The sequence below is a fragment of the Pseudophryne corroboree genome, chromosome 4, assembly GCF_028390025.1.
Source record: "Pseudophryne corroboree isolate aPseCor3 chromosome 4, aPseCor3.hap2, whole genome shotgun sequence".
Taxonomy (NCBI): Eukaryota; Metazoa; Chordata; class Amphibia; order Anura; family Myobatrachidae; genus Pseudophryne; species Pseudophryne corroboree.
The window spans coordinates 417,540,769-417,558,070 of NC_086447.1; the positions used below are offsets into that span (position 1 = coordinate 417,540,769).

The 17,302-nt window shown below is 47.0% G+C and overlaps 1 protein-coding gene across 1 annotated transcript in view; it reads left to right on the forward strand.

Moving 5' to 3' along the window:
- Positions 1-17,302, forward strand: part of LOC134909676 (CD109 antigen-like) — a 303,785-nt gene that overhangs the window by 136,262 nt on the left and 150,221 nt on the right. The window contains exons 7-8 of the mRNA XM_063916819.1: positions 2,567-2,654; positions 4,017-4,110. Coding sequence (XP_063772889.1) covers positions 2,567-2,654; positions 4,017-4,110 — 182 coding nt within the window. The remainder of the gene's footprint in view (positions 1-2,566; positions 2,655-4,016; positions 4,111-17,302) is intronic.

A 17,302-nucleotide genomic window follows, 5' to 3' on the forward strand; every position in this document is an offset into this window, starting at 1 on the left:
CTTGCTGCTCTTCCCAGTGTGCCATGAATAAGTTTGCATAACTGGGAGCCAGCCTGGTACCCATCGCCATTCCCGTCAATTGCATGTAAAATGAATCATCGTACCAGAAGAAATTGTTTGTGGAGGATCAATGAAGTTCCCTCCAGAACAAAATTCCTTTTTTCCTCTGACATTCCACTTCTTTCCATAAAAAATGATAAAGCCCTGAGGCCAAATTCATGATTTATTGTATATAGCGACGTGATGTCCGCTGTCACCAATAAAAAGCTAGGTTGCCAATCAACCGTCATCAATTTATTGATGGTGGATTATTGTATCCTTTAGATATGATTTGGTCTCCTTTACCATAGGTTGTAGAATATAATCCAGAAAGCAAGACAGGTTAGATAGGCAGGAATTGGTACCCGCCACTATTGGGCGACCAGGGGGACACTCACTATTTTTATGTATTTTTGGCAATACATACATTACCGGTATTGCCAGATTTTCTATAATCATATACTTCTGTTCTTCTTCCGTAATAACCCCTTTTGTTAAATACAGTGCCAGAAATACTTCTAGTTTGGCGATTACACCATTACTAGGATTTCCTCTTAGTTTTTGGTATGTTTCCTTGTCCATTAACTGCCGTAATACTTCTCTATTTTAGTCCTCTAGACTCAAAATGACGATGCTCCCCCCCTTATCTGCGGGCTTAATGACTATATCTTTATTCCTATGTAACGTCTTGATGGCATTTCTTTCCTCCCTAGATAGATTATTTTTTCAATTAGGTTTAAAGGTCACCAATTCCAAATCCGCTTTCACTAGTTTTTCAAAGGACTCTATAAAACTACCTTTCTTATGCATGGGGTAGAAGGTTGACTTCCTTTTAAACCTATGTCCTACATTTATAACCCCTACATCATCTGCCTTTGGTTTCTCATCAAAAAATCTTTTTAGTGTGAGGCGTCTTATAAATCTCTCTATGTCTACAAAGACTTCAAATTTATCACACCTATTCACCGGGGCAAACTTAAGTCCCTTTTCAAGAACAGATTTCTCATGGACATTAAGTTCATATTGACTAAGGTTGTAAATACTTGTGATTTTGCTGTTTTTCTCACACAACCTATTATCCTCCTCATTTTCTAAAATTTTGCCACTATCCTCACTATTCCCACTGTTCATGGGTATATTCCTAATTTTAATCCTTCTTCTTTTATTTAAAGAGTCGGCCTTACCACCTCTTTTACCCCGTTTTCTCTGTTTGGATTTTACCTCCATCTTGGGGGCCGGCGCGGGCCACTCTCTAAAAAAGAAGAAGGAGAAAAGGGGGGATCCTCTAACATTGGGGAATTTTCTTTCCTCCAATTCCTAGTGGGATATTCCCTTTCTCTATGGAGAATATTCCTCCCATTATTCCTATTGTAGGGCCTATTACTCCCGTAATTTTCACTACGTCTTAGTTCGAAACTCTCCCCTTCCCCTTCACCCTCTCTAGGAGTTCTCTTTCCTCTGTATCCATATTCCTCCCGAGGTTCTCTCCTAGAGAAATGTGGGTGATAGACACATGAACTATCTCTTTCCTTTTTCCTAAAATTAGTCCATCTTGAAGTACCTGTGTATCTACTTTTCTAAGTTTCGAGTCCTGTTCCTGTCAACCACCTTCCCATTTGGGCGCCGTGATGTTCGTGTATGTGCTTCTAATTCACCCTCTTCTTCTCCCACCTCTTTTTTACGCTGCGGTATACCTTTCTCCTCATCCTTATCTTTCCTATCCCTAAAATATTTTTTCTGTTTCTTAGTTTTAATCTCTTTCTCATTTTTCTTAATCCTGTTAGTAATTACTTCCTCCATTTCCTTGTATTCCTTAGATCCTGAATATGGTTCTGCTAGAGATTTAAACGTATTTTTATGTTTGTTTTGTAATTTTAATGTTTTATGGATATATCTGTATTAGGTACAATAAATTAGTGCATTTTTTTTGGATATCCATTGGTTTTTTTATCCACATATCTGTTGCAATACCGGTGGTCGCCAGTTGGAACCCTGAGACCTGTAGATAATAAAGAAACCTTTCAAGGAATATAGGGCACTGCTGGGAGGTGAGTGTCCATTTTAAGGGACGGGGTTGTGGAATCACCTATCCTGAGAAGTAAATATATATGAGAGGAACTGCTAAAGAAACCTTTTGACGTACATCTCTCGCATTGAGGAGGTTAGTCAAAAGGTGCGAATCCTGAAAAAATCGTGGAGGAAAATAAGTGGGGGAAATTTCTTGTACTCGTTGGAGCAGAATAAGAATATAAGATCCTGAGAAATTGATGAAAATTGATTGGTTATTTTGCAGCGCTTGTGGACTACCCCATATATTTTGTTTTGTCTATTGTTTCAAGGAGTTGTGCTCTTGGGGGTGGTACTGAGCAGCAGCAAGGGCGCAAGTTATTCTTTCTGTTGATTGGGGTATACATTACAATGATGTTAAAGTATGGGATTGTGCACATCCCAAAGAAAATTACACCAACGTGAACATTCATTACATCGGATTTAAATTACAAAAGTAACATTTCTGCTTTTCTAACAGCTATACCAAAGTTTGATGTAACACTGGATGTTCCAGCTTTCTACATTGGCACAAAGATGCTCAATCTTACTGGTGCAGTCACAGCAAAGTAAGTCACATAATGAGGTCATCACTGAGATATGCACCTACCTACCTACCTAGCTACCTGCCTGCCTGTCTCTATATTGCATGTGAATTTATAATGACACATTGCTTGCACAATTCTCTCATACAGACATTAGCTGCAGTAGTTGCTTTACTTAAACTACAGGCTTTGTTTGAAAAATGACAGTTAGGAGCTGATTGGTTGATACTTTTTCACCGTGCAATTTATCACTCTCCAAGGCTTGATAAATCTGGGCCTCAATGTCTGCAAATTTTCGATGTTAAAAATAAACTTGCTGATGATATAGAAACTATATAAGCAGGGAAGAGATGCAACAAATGTACTGAGGCTAAGGGATACATTTACGAAAGTGCAGGTTTACAAAAGTGGAGATGTTGCAACCAATCAGACTGTAGCTATTATCTTCTACAAGGTGCTAGATAAATGATAAGTAAAATCTGATTGGTTGCTATGGGCAACATCCTCGCTTTTGTAAACCTGCACTTTAGTGAAAAATGCAAGTAAATGTGTGATGATTAGCTCATAATATACTAAAATAAGATTAGCATAAACAAAGGCTAGCACATTAGTTTCTATGAAACACTTGCATCCCGCCCAACATCGGATACGTGAAAAGCTCCTTGTGCAGCGTTGCTGTGCGTGCACTCAAAAGGGGGCAAGTCTTGTGAAAAAGGGACGTGGTTTTACGGGGCTGCCGTGATTGTAAGCCACGCCCCCTCCCCGTATCCGTCACTAAGGGCGCATGCCCAGTGCTCTGTGGGCTGCTGGCATGCCCCCAGTCCCTTTCTCTTCAGTGAATAGACGCTGTGCGCATGAGCACAGTGTCTATTCACCGCTGCTCTGCTATGCAGAGCAGCAAGTGACAGGGGCCTCCCAACTGCCCCCTCCTCCGCCCCCGACCGCAGGAAACTGCGGCCCACGGGTGGGACAGCGGGATAGTCCCAAAAAACAGGACTGTGCCACGAAAATCAGGACAGTTGGCAAGTATGCACTAGCAGAATTAAACTTCTCTTTAGCTAAGGTACAGTGGGCATTGTCTAAATAAACAGCTGACGCACAGCTATTTGTAACACTGCGGAGCTCTGTGACTTCTAGGTCTTTCCAGGAGAATGCCATATATGTACTGTAATGTTTTTATACTTAATGTACTGTACATATGTATAATAACTAATAAGGTATATTCTTTTGCCTTTATTTGTCTAGTGTTGTTAGAAAGGTGTTTGGTTGGTTGCCATGATCTACTATAGATTTTACATATAATGAAATGTAATATTGTTTTTGCAACTTATATAATTATGACAACAGAATTTTGTTTGATTTAAGTAACTTAATTTTGTACCGTAGGTATACCTTTGGCAAGCCTTTAAAAGGCAGTGTAACAGTATCCTTGAAACCACTATATGCTGAAGTTTACAATGAAGTTAACAAAACATATGAGGTTAGTATAATCTGTTTCATTATATCAGTGTAAGCACCTAGGTCAACAAGAAAAGCTTACCTACAATCAGGGCCTAATTTTTTCGGAAGCGAATATAGATTATGGCAGCCATCACAGGGAAAATTGTGGGTGGAGCTACAATGTGGGTGGGGCATACATTTTATATAAACCTGTAAAAAAAAACACAAAAAAAAACAGTCAACGTTGGGCTGTGTGGGTGGGTGTTATTATAACATCACTCTATCATATTATATGATACTATACAGTGGCGCACCCAGGGGGTGTTTCCGAGTACCAGGGGCGTATCTACGCATTGGCCAGGATGACACTCGCCAGGGGCGCCTGCCAAGGAAGGGGCGCCGCCCAGCGGTGTCATGCTGGCCTGACACCCTCTGTCGTCAGCAGCCACTGTCACACAGTGACCGCGCCGCTGCCGTATGCAGAGCACTGCTCTCTGAGCTGTGCGGACGGCTGCGGAGGCAGGGGCTGGAGACGTTTGGCCTGCCTCGGGGGGGGGGGGGGGGGGGCGTGCGGGCGTGCAGTAGCGTAGCCTCTATGGCCACAGCACCCGGACCCGCCCCCTACTATCCCTCACTGGCGGCTTCTCACAGGGCGGGATGTGGCTGAGCGCACTGTCCCGCTGCTGTTCTCCCACGGTGGCCATGCGGCTGTGAGCCTGTGCCACCCTCAAGGGACAACTTTCCTTCATCACTCTCCTGGCTGCCTGCATTTATTTACAGGAGGAAATAAAAAAGCAGGTACCATGGGGGGCACTGTGTTTTTGGGGGCAGTATGGGGGAGCTTAATGTACTGGGGTGATATAGGGGTGCAGTGCGTATGGAGGGGCAATATGGGGTTGCTGAATGTATTGCAGATAATATGGGAGTGCTATGTGCACTCGGGCAAGGGTAAAATGGAGACACTGTGTACTGGGCTTAATATGGGGTACTGTGTGTACTGGGGGTAATATGGGGGGTGCTGTATATATATACTAGGGTTTTATATAGGGGTGCTGTGTGGGGTTGGGAATGAAATGCCGGCTGTCGGGATGCCAGTGGTCAGGAGGCCAGCAGCAGCATCCCAATTGTCGAAATCCTGATGTGGGTTGGTAAGTGGTGTAACCCCTACCCTAACTCTAACCCTCCCCCTACCCTAACTCTCCCCCTACCCTATCTCTAACCCTACCTTTTAGGTGCCTAACCCCAACCCCTCCTTCCTGCCTACCCTGAACCCCCACGGGAGGGGAGCGTCTAAACCTAACTGCCCTTGCTGCCCGTCTCCCCTCCGCAGCCTAAGCCTAACTCCCCTGGTGGTGCCTAAACCTACACCCCCCCCTCCCCCCATCCCAGGTGTAGTACTTACGTGGTCCGCTGTCTGTGACTGTACATTCAGGATCCCGGCGGTTGGGGTTCCGGCGTCAGTGTCCTGTGCCCTTTTGGGATTCCAGCGTCGGCCTTCCATTGTGTGTAGGGATTCCGGCGCCGTTATGTTGTGCACCGGGATCCCGACCGTCGGGATATTAACTGCATCCCGCTGTGTGTACTGGTGGAATAAATACTATGGTGGGCACTGAGACTGATGCATTCTGTAGCCTGACAGGGATAGCCGGAGGGGGAGTTTTCACTCCCACACTCTGGCATAAAAGATGTTCTTACATCTTGGTAAAGAGGCGAAGCGGGAAGACTTATGCCGACACAATCCCGGGCAGTATCATACATCCCCCTCTAATGTGTGGCTAGACTAGGGTAGGGTTAATGGTGAAGAAGGTGTCGGTGGGGTTAGTGAGTATATTATAAAAAAAATATGGCGTGGATGGGGGGGGGGGGCGCCAGTCCCTTACTTTGCCAGGGAAGCTCAGACCCCTAGATACACCCCTGCCGAGCACCCAGAAACCCCCTCAACCTAAAAAAAAAAAAAATATATATATATATATATATATATATATATATATTTTTTTTTTTTTTTTTTTGCTGCATGAGTATTATTAATGGCTGTCTAGCGTCCTCTGCAGCCTGCTGTCTTCCTGGTGGCACTTGTAAGTGCTTAATAAAAGTTTACTTTATTTTAATTATAGTACATATATATCCATGTGCATACATATATACATTAGTCAGTACAATAGCGCTGGGTGCCTCCACAGTAATGGGATACAGGCAACATTGGGTGCGGCACTCCAAGCGGCCGGGACAAAAGTACACTTACATCCAAAGTGAAGACAACGTTTCAATGCGTTTTACTTATGCATTTTCATCAGGTCAAGTGAAAAAGAACAAAAGTGCTTACCTAAATAGTGTGTGCAGACGCCATCACCACGCTTCCGGATCACAGGCACACGCCAGGTCCGTCGGCGCTCTCACATGACGTCATCACCCATGGCCAGTAGCTATGGCAAAACCAATAAACAAAAGTAATGCAAACATGTACAATATACATCACAAGCAGCAACAACATGGTAAACAGCATATAGAGAATACATATGGAGAGACTTACTGGGGTATAAGCACCAATCAGTACATATTGACATATAGCCAGAGTAAACCAGCGTAGGACAGCATGGTATAAACATATACAGCAGCATTTATGAACAATACATGATATAAACATTAAACAATGCATGGTGCAAACAGATGCTATATCATAGAGGCACACATAATAGATCTTAATAGAGCTTAGCCCTGCAGCGGTAGGCATCATACTCGCTGCATCCCAGGTATCCTGCATGTACATTGCAACAAGGCACCTAAGACTGGATTATACCATATAACAGCAGAGTTTATAAGAATACATTAAGCCCTAAATGCTCGTTCAAGCCTCTAGGGTGCAGTGTCCCTGGTGAGTGCATCTTTTTGTATTGAAACAGATGTATTGGATATTGTAAAAAAGAAGAAATATAAAAAAAAAAAATAATATCTAGAGAGCGCTGTATAGTTCCAAAATTTATTGTCTACATTAAATTAAAAGCACGTTAAAAATCAAAATTCATCATGACAAACAGTTGACACATAGTACACAAAACATATACATAAATTCTAGTGATGTGCATCGGACATTTTTCGGGTTTTGTGTTTTGGTTTTGGATTCGGTTCCGCGGCCGTGTTTTGGATTCGGACGCGTTTTGGCAAAACCTCCCTGAAAATTTTTTGTCGGATTCGGGTGTGTTTTGGATTAGGGTGTTTTTTTACAAAAAACCCTCAAAAACAGCTTAAATCATAGAATTTGGGGGTAAATTTGATCCCATAGTATTATTAACCTCAATAACCATAATTTCCACTCATTTCCAGTCTATTCTGAACACCTCACAATATTATTTTTAGTCCTAAAATTTGCACTGAGGTCGCTGAATGACTAAGCTAAGCGACCCAAGTGGCCGACACAAACACCTGGCCCATCTAGGAGTGTCACTGCAGTGTCAGACAGGATGGCAGATTTAAAAAATAGTCCCCAAACAGCACATGATGCAAAGAAAAAAAGAGGTGCAATGAGGTAGCTGTGGGGCTAAGCTAAGCGACCCAAGTGGCCGACACAAACACCTGGCCCATCTAGGAGTGGCACTGCAGTGTCAGACAGGATGGCAGATTTAAAAAATAGTCCCCAAACAGCACATGATGCAAAGAAAAAAAGAGGTGCACCAAGGTCGCTGGATGGTTAAGCTAAGCGACCCAAGTGGCCGACACAAACAACTGGCCCATCTAGGAGTGGCACTGCAGTGTCAGACAGGATGGCACTTCAAAAAATAGTCCCCAAACAGCACATGATGCAAAGAAAAAAAGAGGTGCACCTAGGTCGCTGGATTGATAGTATACTTGACGACACAGAGGTAGGTACAGCAGTGGACTACTGCACCGTACTGCTATATATTATATACTGGTGGTCAGCAAACTTATGCACTGTCCTCCTACTACTGCGCACAACAACTAAAATCCACCACAGGTATGGATGGATAGTATACTTGACGACACAGAGATAGGTAGAGCAGTGGACTACTGTACCGTACTGCTATATATTATATACTGGTGGTCATCAAAATTATGCACTGTCCTCCTACTACTGCGCACAACAACTAAAATGCACCACAGGTATGGATGGATATAGTATACTTGATGACACAGAGGTAGGTAGAGCAGTGGACTACTGTACCGTACTGCTATATATTATATACTGGTGGTCAGCAAAACAATGCACTGTCCTCCTACTATATATATACTGCGCAAAACTTAAATGCACCACAGGTATGGATGGATAGTATACTTGACGACACAGAGGTAGGTAGAGCAGTGGACTACTGTACCATACTGCTATATATTACATACTGGTGGTCAGCAAAATTATGCACTGTCCTCCTACTATATATATACACTGCGCAAAACTTAAATGCACCACAGGTATGGATGGATAGTATACTTGACGACACAGAGGTAGGTAGAGCAGTGGACTACTGTACCGTACTGATATAATACTGGTGGTCACTGGTCAGCAAAATTCTGCACTGTCCTCCTACTATATACTACAATGCAGCATAGATATGGAGCATTTTTCAGGCAGAGAACGTATAATACTGGTGGTCACTGGTCAACAAAACTCTGCACTGTCCTCCTACTATATAATACTGGTGGTCCCCAGTCCCCACAATAAAGCAATTAGCACACTGAGCACAGATATTTGCAGCACACTGAGCACAGATATGGAGCATTTTTCAGGCAGAGAATGTAGATATTTTCAGCACACTGAGCACAGATATTTGCAAGCACACTGAGCACAGATATTTGCAGCACACTGAGCACAGATATTTGCAGCACACTGAACACAACTGAGAGAACGCTGCACACGTCCTCTCCCTATCATCTCCAATGCACGAGTGAAAATGGCGGCGACGCGCGGCTCCTTATATAGAATACGAATCTAGCGAGAATCCGACAGCGGGATGATGATGTTCGGGCGCGCTCGGGTTAACCGAGCAAGGCGGGAGGATCCGAGTCTACCTCGGACCCGTGTAAAATGGGTGAAGTTCGGGGGGGGTTCGGATTCCGAGGAACCGAACCCGCTTATCTCTAATAAATTCTATAAGTTAATACCCCTGTTGGTGTGACTATTGCAAGTCACTACTATAATCCACTTGAATCAGTGATTCATATAAGCATTAGCCTTTTATAAAAAAGTGTACTTGACACACATTTGTGTAAGCCTCTAAATGTCTATTTATCTTAGACAGAGAACAGACCCAGTAGTAGGCACGCTGCTGATCTTATTAACCGTTTCTCTGTTGTTTGAGGTTTTTTAGTCCGATGATAAGTACAATTGTTAATTCCTCCTTTGTTCGGTTTTAATCAGGACAGGGGCAGAGGGAGGGCGCCGGAGTCTCCAATTGCCGGAGCGGCACTATGCTTCCACCTGTGCCTGCAGGGGTGGTATTCATGTGACTGCCGGTCAGCTGACCGACAGTCACATGACCTCCTCCGTGAGCCCGACGGCTCACTATCCCGATGGTCGGCATGCCGACCAACAGGGACTATTTCCACTCGTTGGTGTCCACGACACCCATAGAGTGGGAATAGAACCCGTGGCGACCGTAGGTCGCCACCGAGCCCGCAGCGTGGCGAGCGCAGCGAGCCCGCAAGGGGTTTGCTGCACTCGCCCCTCCCCGCCGGGATCCCGGCGTCGGTATGCTGCCGGGATCCCGGCGTCGGTAAGGTGACCGGCGGTCAGGAGACCGCCGGTCACCAGTACTACACCCGCCTGCAGCAGTAACGTCCGTGCTTATGTGAATGTGCCGTATACAGTGCAGGGTCTGTCTTACCGGATCCTTATTCCACAGCCAGGGATGATGTCAGTGTCCATATGTCGGTAATATATAGAAGTCCCATGCACGGCTGGAATAGTTTTCCAATGTGGATACCGGAAGAGTGAATTGTCCAAATGGGTAATATCTTATGACGAAACCGCAGGTGTACGGGTGCGGAGAAACGCGTAAGGACAAGATATTACCCATTTGGACAATTGCCTCTGCACTGTATACGGCACATTCACATAAGCACGGACGTTACAGCTGCACTCCCCTTCCTCCCATAACTGTTACCCCTTATGACCCCCCGCTGTGCTTCTGACACTGTTACTCATATCACCCCTTTATTGTCTGGGGTGACTTCCAAGTCCGGTTACAGCATGTGAGGAGCTCTGGCCATTTCCAATGTGGCACCAGCTCACGAGCCGCTGACTGATTGGCTGCTGATCTGCAAGCTCTGATTGGTAAAGAAAATGATCGGCTAAGTAAAGTAAAAATATTCACATCCTTGCATCCCTCTACATGAAGGGTATTCAACATGCGCTCTTCCAGCTGTTGTGGAAATACGCATCTCAGCAAAAATGTTTAGAGAGGACTGAAATCTAGTTGTAAATTGCAGTGTAAATATAAAGCTGTCCAGCATATGTGAGCTACAGCAGCAGATTGGGTCAACAGGACCACTGGCGTTTCTATAATGGGTGCAGTGTGTGCGGTGCACACGGGCCCCTGAGTCCAGAGGGGGCCCCCACCGCACACACTGCACCCATTTGTAAAATACTTACCCCTCCGAAGTCCAGCGCATCCGCAGCGCCGCTACAACACAGTGAAAATGGCCCAGCAGCCATTTTCACGGTGTTCTGTGCATGCGCAGTTGAGAGATCTCAGGGAAAATGGCCGCCGCGCCATTTTCCCAGAGATCTGCACATGCGCAGTAGAGTCTGAGCCCTCTAGTGCTCAGACTCTACGGCGCTCCGGGCAGAGAGGAGGGGGCCCGACGGAGGAGGCTGAACACGGGCCTCCTCCTCTCTTAAAACGCCCCTGAACAGGACTAGTCATGGGCAAAGTGATTCACTGAATTGAGTTGAGACACATGACTCAGTTCAGTGAAGTGTCTCGAGTCAGTGTCTCGGCACAGGAGTCATGACTCATTTGTAGTTAATGTATTGCAGAGACTGCACATGAATAAGTGAGTTGCCAGTGCTGGCAGATCAGTGCTGGACTCATGGAGGGAGTTATTCAGCTGCAGTGATTGTGCAGTGTATCTGGGGGAGGCAGCTGCTTATGCACTGATTGTTAATAATATATTAACATAGATTCAGTGTTATGTTGATATATTATTAATAACCACTTACTGCATACTAGTTACAGAATATGCACATTACTTCTGGTTTAGGAGAGAAAGCTTAACAGCCATGCAATACATCATTCAGTCTGTAACTAAACCAAATGAAAACATTTTTTTTTTTACTTTGCATACTTTGCTAATTAGGTGGGCTTGGATTTATTATATTATCCACTATCTAGCCTCCAGGGAGTTTGCCACCCACAATCACATTGAGCAGGAACAGTGAGTTGAGAACACTGTACCACAGGGGCTCCACCTCCTGCAGGCTTATGCTGCATGAATCAGATCCATCCACTGAGTCACTGAGTCTACACAGTGTACAACTGTCTCAACTCACAGGCGGACTCAGGATGAATCATGATTCATGAAATGGATCAGGCAGAGCAGCACAGCACTCACTGACTTGTGAGACGTGACTGCTCCCTCCCCCCTCCCACTGGGTGTCACCTGGTATAGCCTCTGGCCAATCACAGCTAAAGACACTCAGCAGAAGACACTGACTGAAGGACACACTGAGTTTCCTCCCTCTGGCTGAGAGAGGCTACTGCCTCTCTGAGTGACTCGAATCATTCATACTTCCTGATGATTCGAGTCACTGTGTTGAGACAGTGAGTCAGTAGCCATCTCTAAACAGAACAGTGTGTGCAGGCTTGCGCTGGCCTGGTCCTACGCTCCCCTGCTAGTTCTGGCCGATTCATATGTTTGTTAGTGCTGACTGCTGCGCTTCTGGGATTTTTGTTCCACTATAGAACACAAAACGGTAGCTGTCATCTGCTCTGGATTTTGTAGGTGGCACTTTCGGGTGTCAATAGCTGGGAGCAGTAGCAGGTGTTGTAGAGGAGGCCAGGGATGTCCTTTTAGGTTATGACCATCCCTGAGCACTGGGACTGCCTGTCTAAACACCTTGGGCCAGGTTCCATGGGACAGGCTCCATTCCTGGCTGAACCCCAGGATCTGTGAGTGCAACGGGATCCTGCTGGTGATAGGCAATGTCGGATCCTGCTTGATGATGTGAGTGGCACAGGACACTATCACCTTACTCATAGTACCAGTGCCGTAACTAGGCATTTTAGCGCTGTGTGCAAGAAACGGTATTGGCGCCCCTCCCTTATGGAAAATACGGGCAGTGCGCACCGTAGGCGCGCGTAAAAAATGTAGGGGAGTGGCTTCATGGGGGAAGGGGTGTGGCCACAAAATAATACCAATTCATACTACGGTGCACAGTAGTCTCCATTATTCAAATTACGCCACACAGTACCGTCACTACACCAGGTAGAGCCCCTCTTACACATTACGGCAGACAGCGTCCCCTTTTTACACATTACAGCAGACAGTGTCCCCCTTTTTACACATTACGGCAGACAGCGTCCCCTTTTTTACACATTACGGCAGACAGCGTCCCCTTTTTACACATTACAGCAGCCAGTCCCCCTTTTTACACATTATGGCAGACAGCGTCCCCTTTTTACACATTACGGCAGACAGCGTCCCCCTATTTACACATTACGGCAGACAGCGTCCCCCTATTTACACATTACGGCAGACAGCGTCCCCCTTTTTACATATTACGGCAGACAGCGTCCCCTTTTTACACATTACGGCAGACAGCATCCCCGTTTTTACATATTACGGCAGACAGCGTCCCGTTTTTACACATTACGGCAGACAGCGTCCCCCTTTTTACACATTACGGCAGACAGAATAGATAGAGAGATAGACAGAGAGAGACAGACAGACAGATAGATACTTACCATCTCTCCCCGCTGGCTCAGGCAAACAGGCTCCTCGGTGCTGGCAGATCCCGGGCAGGGGAGAAGGAGAAGGAGGGAGGGGGACTGGAGCAGCAGCAGCGCTATGTAATTGGTAGAGGCGCCACTGCAGCTGTCCCTCTGCTTCTGCATTGGCTGGCCGCCGCCACTGTGAATGCTGGGATGAGGGAAGCGCATCCCAGCATTCACAGCAGCGCAGACCAGCCAATGCGAAAGGAGAGGGACTGCTGCTGCGGCGCTACTACCAATTACATAGCGCTGCTGCAGCTCTAGTCCCCCTCCCTCCTCCTCCTCCGGGTCCTCCCCTGACACTGCTCATCTCCTCTTCTTCTCCGGCGGCGCACACAGCACAGGCGGCTTGTAATGAGTCAATTTGACTCATTACAAGCCGCTGACATAGTTGCTGGCCGTGCGCCCACAGGGCGACTGCGCTGTGTGCCAGGCACACCTGGCACACACGTAGTTACGGCTCTGCATAGTACAGTACCCACCCTAACCATCCCCCTGGCTCTGGAGCATACCCTACAATGCCCTCCCCCCAACCTCCGGAACATACCCTACAAACCCACTCCCCCAGCCTCCACAACATACCCTGTTCCCAGTCCCAGGAACACATACTCCTCAACCTACCACTGCCCCCTAAACATACAATATCCCCTCAGCCCAAGAACATACGCTACCACCCACACTCCCACCGGTCCCATAAACCCACCCTCCCAATCCCCCACCTCGATCCCCCCCCCCCCCCCCCCCCCCCGTAGGTGGCACTATGTTTTATTGTTTTCTTTAGGGGGCAATGGGTTTTATTGTTTTCTGTGTGAGTCAATGTGTTTATTTTTTTCTGTGGGGGCCACTGAGTGTTTTATCTGAGGGGGCCAATGTCTTGTTTCTCTTACGTCCTAGAGGATGCTGGGGTCCACATTGGTACCATGGGGTATAGACGGTTCCGCTAGGAGCCATTGGCACTTTAAGAGTTTGAGAGTGTGGGCTGGCTTGTCCCTCTATGCCCCTCCTACCATACTCAGTTTAGAAAATGGGCCTAGAGGAGCCAGTCACAGCTAGGGGAGCTCTATAGAGCTTATTTAGTAAAAGTTTATTTTAGAGTCTTTTATTTTACAGGGAGGCCTTTACAGGGAGGCGAGGTCTGAGCCACTATCTCCGCTGACAGGACACTGAGCTCCTGAGGGGATCCAACGTTCCCCGCCACAGGGGATCGCTCACTCCAGCAGCATGCAGCCACCCCCTTACAGAGCCAGAAGATCGGGGGCGAGTCAGTCACCGCCCCCCCTAGCAAGCGGGGAGCCGGTGTGAAGATGGCGGCAACAGGACTAACTGCGCTCCAGGGCTCAGCGGTACATAGTGCGGCGCTGTGAGGGGCGCCCTGAGCCAGCGCCTACACTGACCTCTTAAGCCTGTCAGGGTCCCGGGATCACTGCCAGCATAAATCCTCAGGCCAGTATAATCTCATGAAGAGCGGGAAGACAGCGCCATTAAGGGGGCGGAGTTTCTCCTCAGAGTGGACCCAGCAGCGTTCAGTGCCATTTTCCTGCCTGCAGAAACACTGTCAGTGAAGTACAGTCCCTCCAGAGCAACTCCAGCTATCTCCTATGGTACCAGGGGGTTGTAGAAGGTGGGGGGGGGGGGTCTGTGTAATGACTGTGTAACATATTAAGGTACACAGTCAGCGCTGGTTTAGGGTCTCCCTATACCTGGAAAGTGCTGTGTGTGGGTTGGCTCCAATCTCTGTGCCTCTCTTGCCATTCTTGGGGGTGAAACTCTATCTAGCCTCGTGTGTGTGTGTGTGTGTGTGTGTGTGTGTGTGTGTGTGTGTGTGTGTGTTTGGGGTCTCCGTTTAGCTATGTCTAGGGACTCTGTGTCATATGCTGCAGAGGATATGTCCTCTCAGGATGATCTCATTCCATGTAATCAGGATTGCACTGTTTTAGCGCAGATACCAGCAAGGGAGCCTGAATGGTTATCCTCTATCAAATCTATGATTTCTACTAGGGTTGCACAGAATGAATCTGCAACTCAGGCTTTACAAAACTCTATGGCAGTTTGGTGCGGTTCTGTTACCTCAGGACTCCCCTCTGGAGGTTCCCATAAACGTGCTCTTGCACAGATGATGCAGGATGACACGGATACCGACTCGGCAGACGGTGATGATGATGTGCTTACGGGGGCCGCATCTCTTGCTAAAGTGGTGCAGTTGATGATAGAGGCTATAAGGGATGTGTTGAATATTGCAGATACAACACCTGAGCAGGTTGAGGAGGCCTACTCACTGACAATAAGAAAGCCTTGCTAACCTTTCCCTGCGTCCAAAGAATTAAATGCTATACCTGAGAAAGCATGGGAAAACCCGGAGAAAAAAATCCAGATCCCTAGAAGGGTTCTGGTTGCTTTTCCTTCCCTGAGGAGGATAAGAAAAAATGGGAAAACCCACCCATAGTGGACGCGTCTGTATCCAGACTCTCTAAAAATGTGGTTTTACCTGTTCCAGAATCTACCGCCTTAAAAGAGCCGGTTGATCGCAAAATTGATACTACGCTCAAATCCATATACATGGCTTCAGGGGCGATACTACGTCCTACTATTGCCTGTCCATGGATTTCCATAGCTATAGTAAAGTGGTCAGGCACGTTACTTGAGGATTTGGATACAATGGAGAAAAGTGACGTTGAATTGTTTTTACGTAACATTCAGGATTCTGCAGGATTTATGGTGGAATCCATGAAGGACCTGGGTTCAATGGCTGCAGGAATTTCTTCCATGTCTGTCTCAGCTCGTCGAGGGATTTGGCTGCGCCAGTGGTCTGCCGACGCGGAATGCAGGAGAGGTGGGGAGACCCTACCCTACAAAGGTGAGGCTCTCTTTGGGGAAGCGTTGGATGCGTGGATCTCCACAGCTACAGCGGGTAAGTCACCTTCTCTTCCCTCAGCTGCACCTGCTGCGAAGAAACCTTTTCCTTTAGCTGCATCACAGTCCTTTTGTGTTGCTAAAACAAGAAAGGCCAAACCGTCCAACACCTTCTTTAGAGAAGGTCGACCAAAATCCAAGAAACCTGCTACTGCAGGTTCCCAGGAACAGAAACCTGCTTCTGGTATGCCAAAGTCCTAAGCATGACGCTGGACAGCGCGGCCTGGAGGAAGGGCCGGTGGGGGCGAGGCTCAGACATTTCAGTCACGTCTGGGTGTTGTCCGGCCTTGATTCCTGGGTACTAGATATTGTGTCCCAGGGGTACCGGCTGGAATTTCAAGATCTACCTCCTCACCGGTTCTTCAAATCAGGCTTGCCAGCAGACAGGGCTACCCTACAGGGAGACATCCAGAACCATACCAGTCCCTCCCCAGATGCAAAACAAAGGTTACTATTCAAACCTTTTCATGGTACCGAAACCAGATGGTTCGGTCAGACCCAATCTGACCTTAAAATCACTAAACCCCTTTCTGAGGGAGTTCAAGTTCAAAATGGAGTCTCTAAGGGCAGTGATATCAGGTCTGGAGGAGGCGGATTTCCTGGTATCCCTAGATATCAAGGATGCGTACCTCCACATTCCGATTTGGCTGCCGCATGAAGCTTATCTCCGATTCGCACTGTTGGACTGTCATTTTCAGTTCCAGGCCCTGCCATTCGGCCTCTCCACAGCACCGAGGGTATGTCAGGAATCTGCATTCTCCATCGCATCACTTCCAGTGAACAAGCATCTCCTGGCTTCAGTCCTCTGTCTTCAGAGTATCCCCTGTGAATTGGACCTGTGGAACTACAGGTCCCAGCAGTTCCAGTTCCAGTCTTCAGTCTCCTGCAGCCTACAGCTCACTGTGCTCCACCCAACCAGTACTATCATTTGGTAAACTACTGGTTTCAGCCAGCAGCCTGGAGTATACAAGTGCTTCTAGTTAACAGCATTAACCCCCGGTGCACTACTGATCCCAGCCAGCAACCAGCAGTGCATTGCATTAACTGTCTACAGAATCATTCTCCTGGTTATCATCAGCCCCAGTTTACTCTCAGCTGATCTGGGTACCCAATTCAGCAGGGTCTGTTCTCACAGGGATTCAACATCCAATCATCACAGAGCAAGGGGTATAAACTCCAGTTCCTGGCTCATTCTCATTTCCTCGGACAATGAGTCACATTTGGTGTGGCAAGTTCTCCTGGTTCCCTGTGTTCCTGTTTCCAGTGGTTCCCCGTGTTCCTGTTTCCAATGGTTCCCCGTGTTCCTGTCTCCAGTGGTTCGCCGTGGATACTCTCATCATTTCATTTCATTAATCATTCTGCATTTCTCCTGCTTGTTCC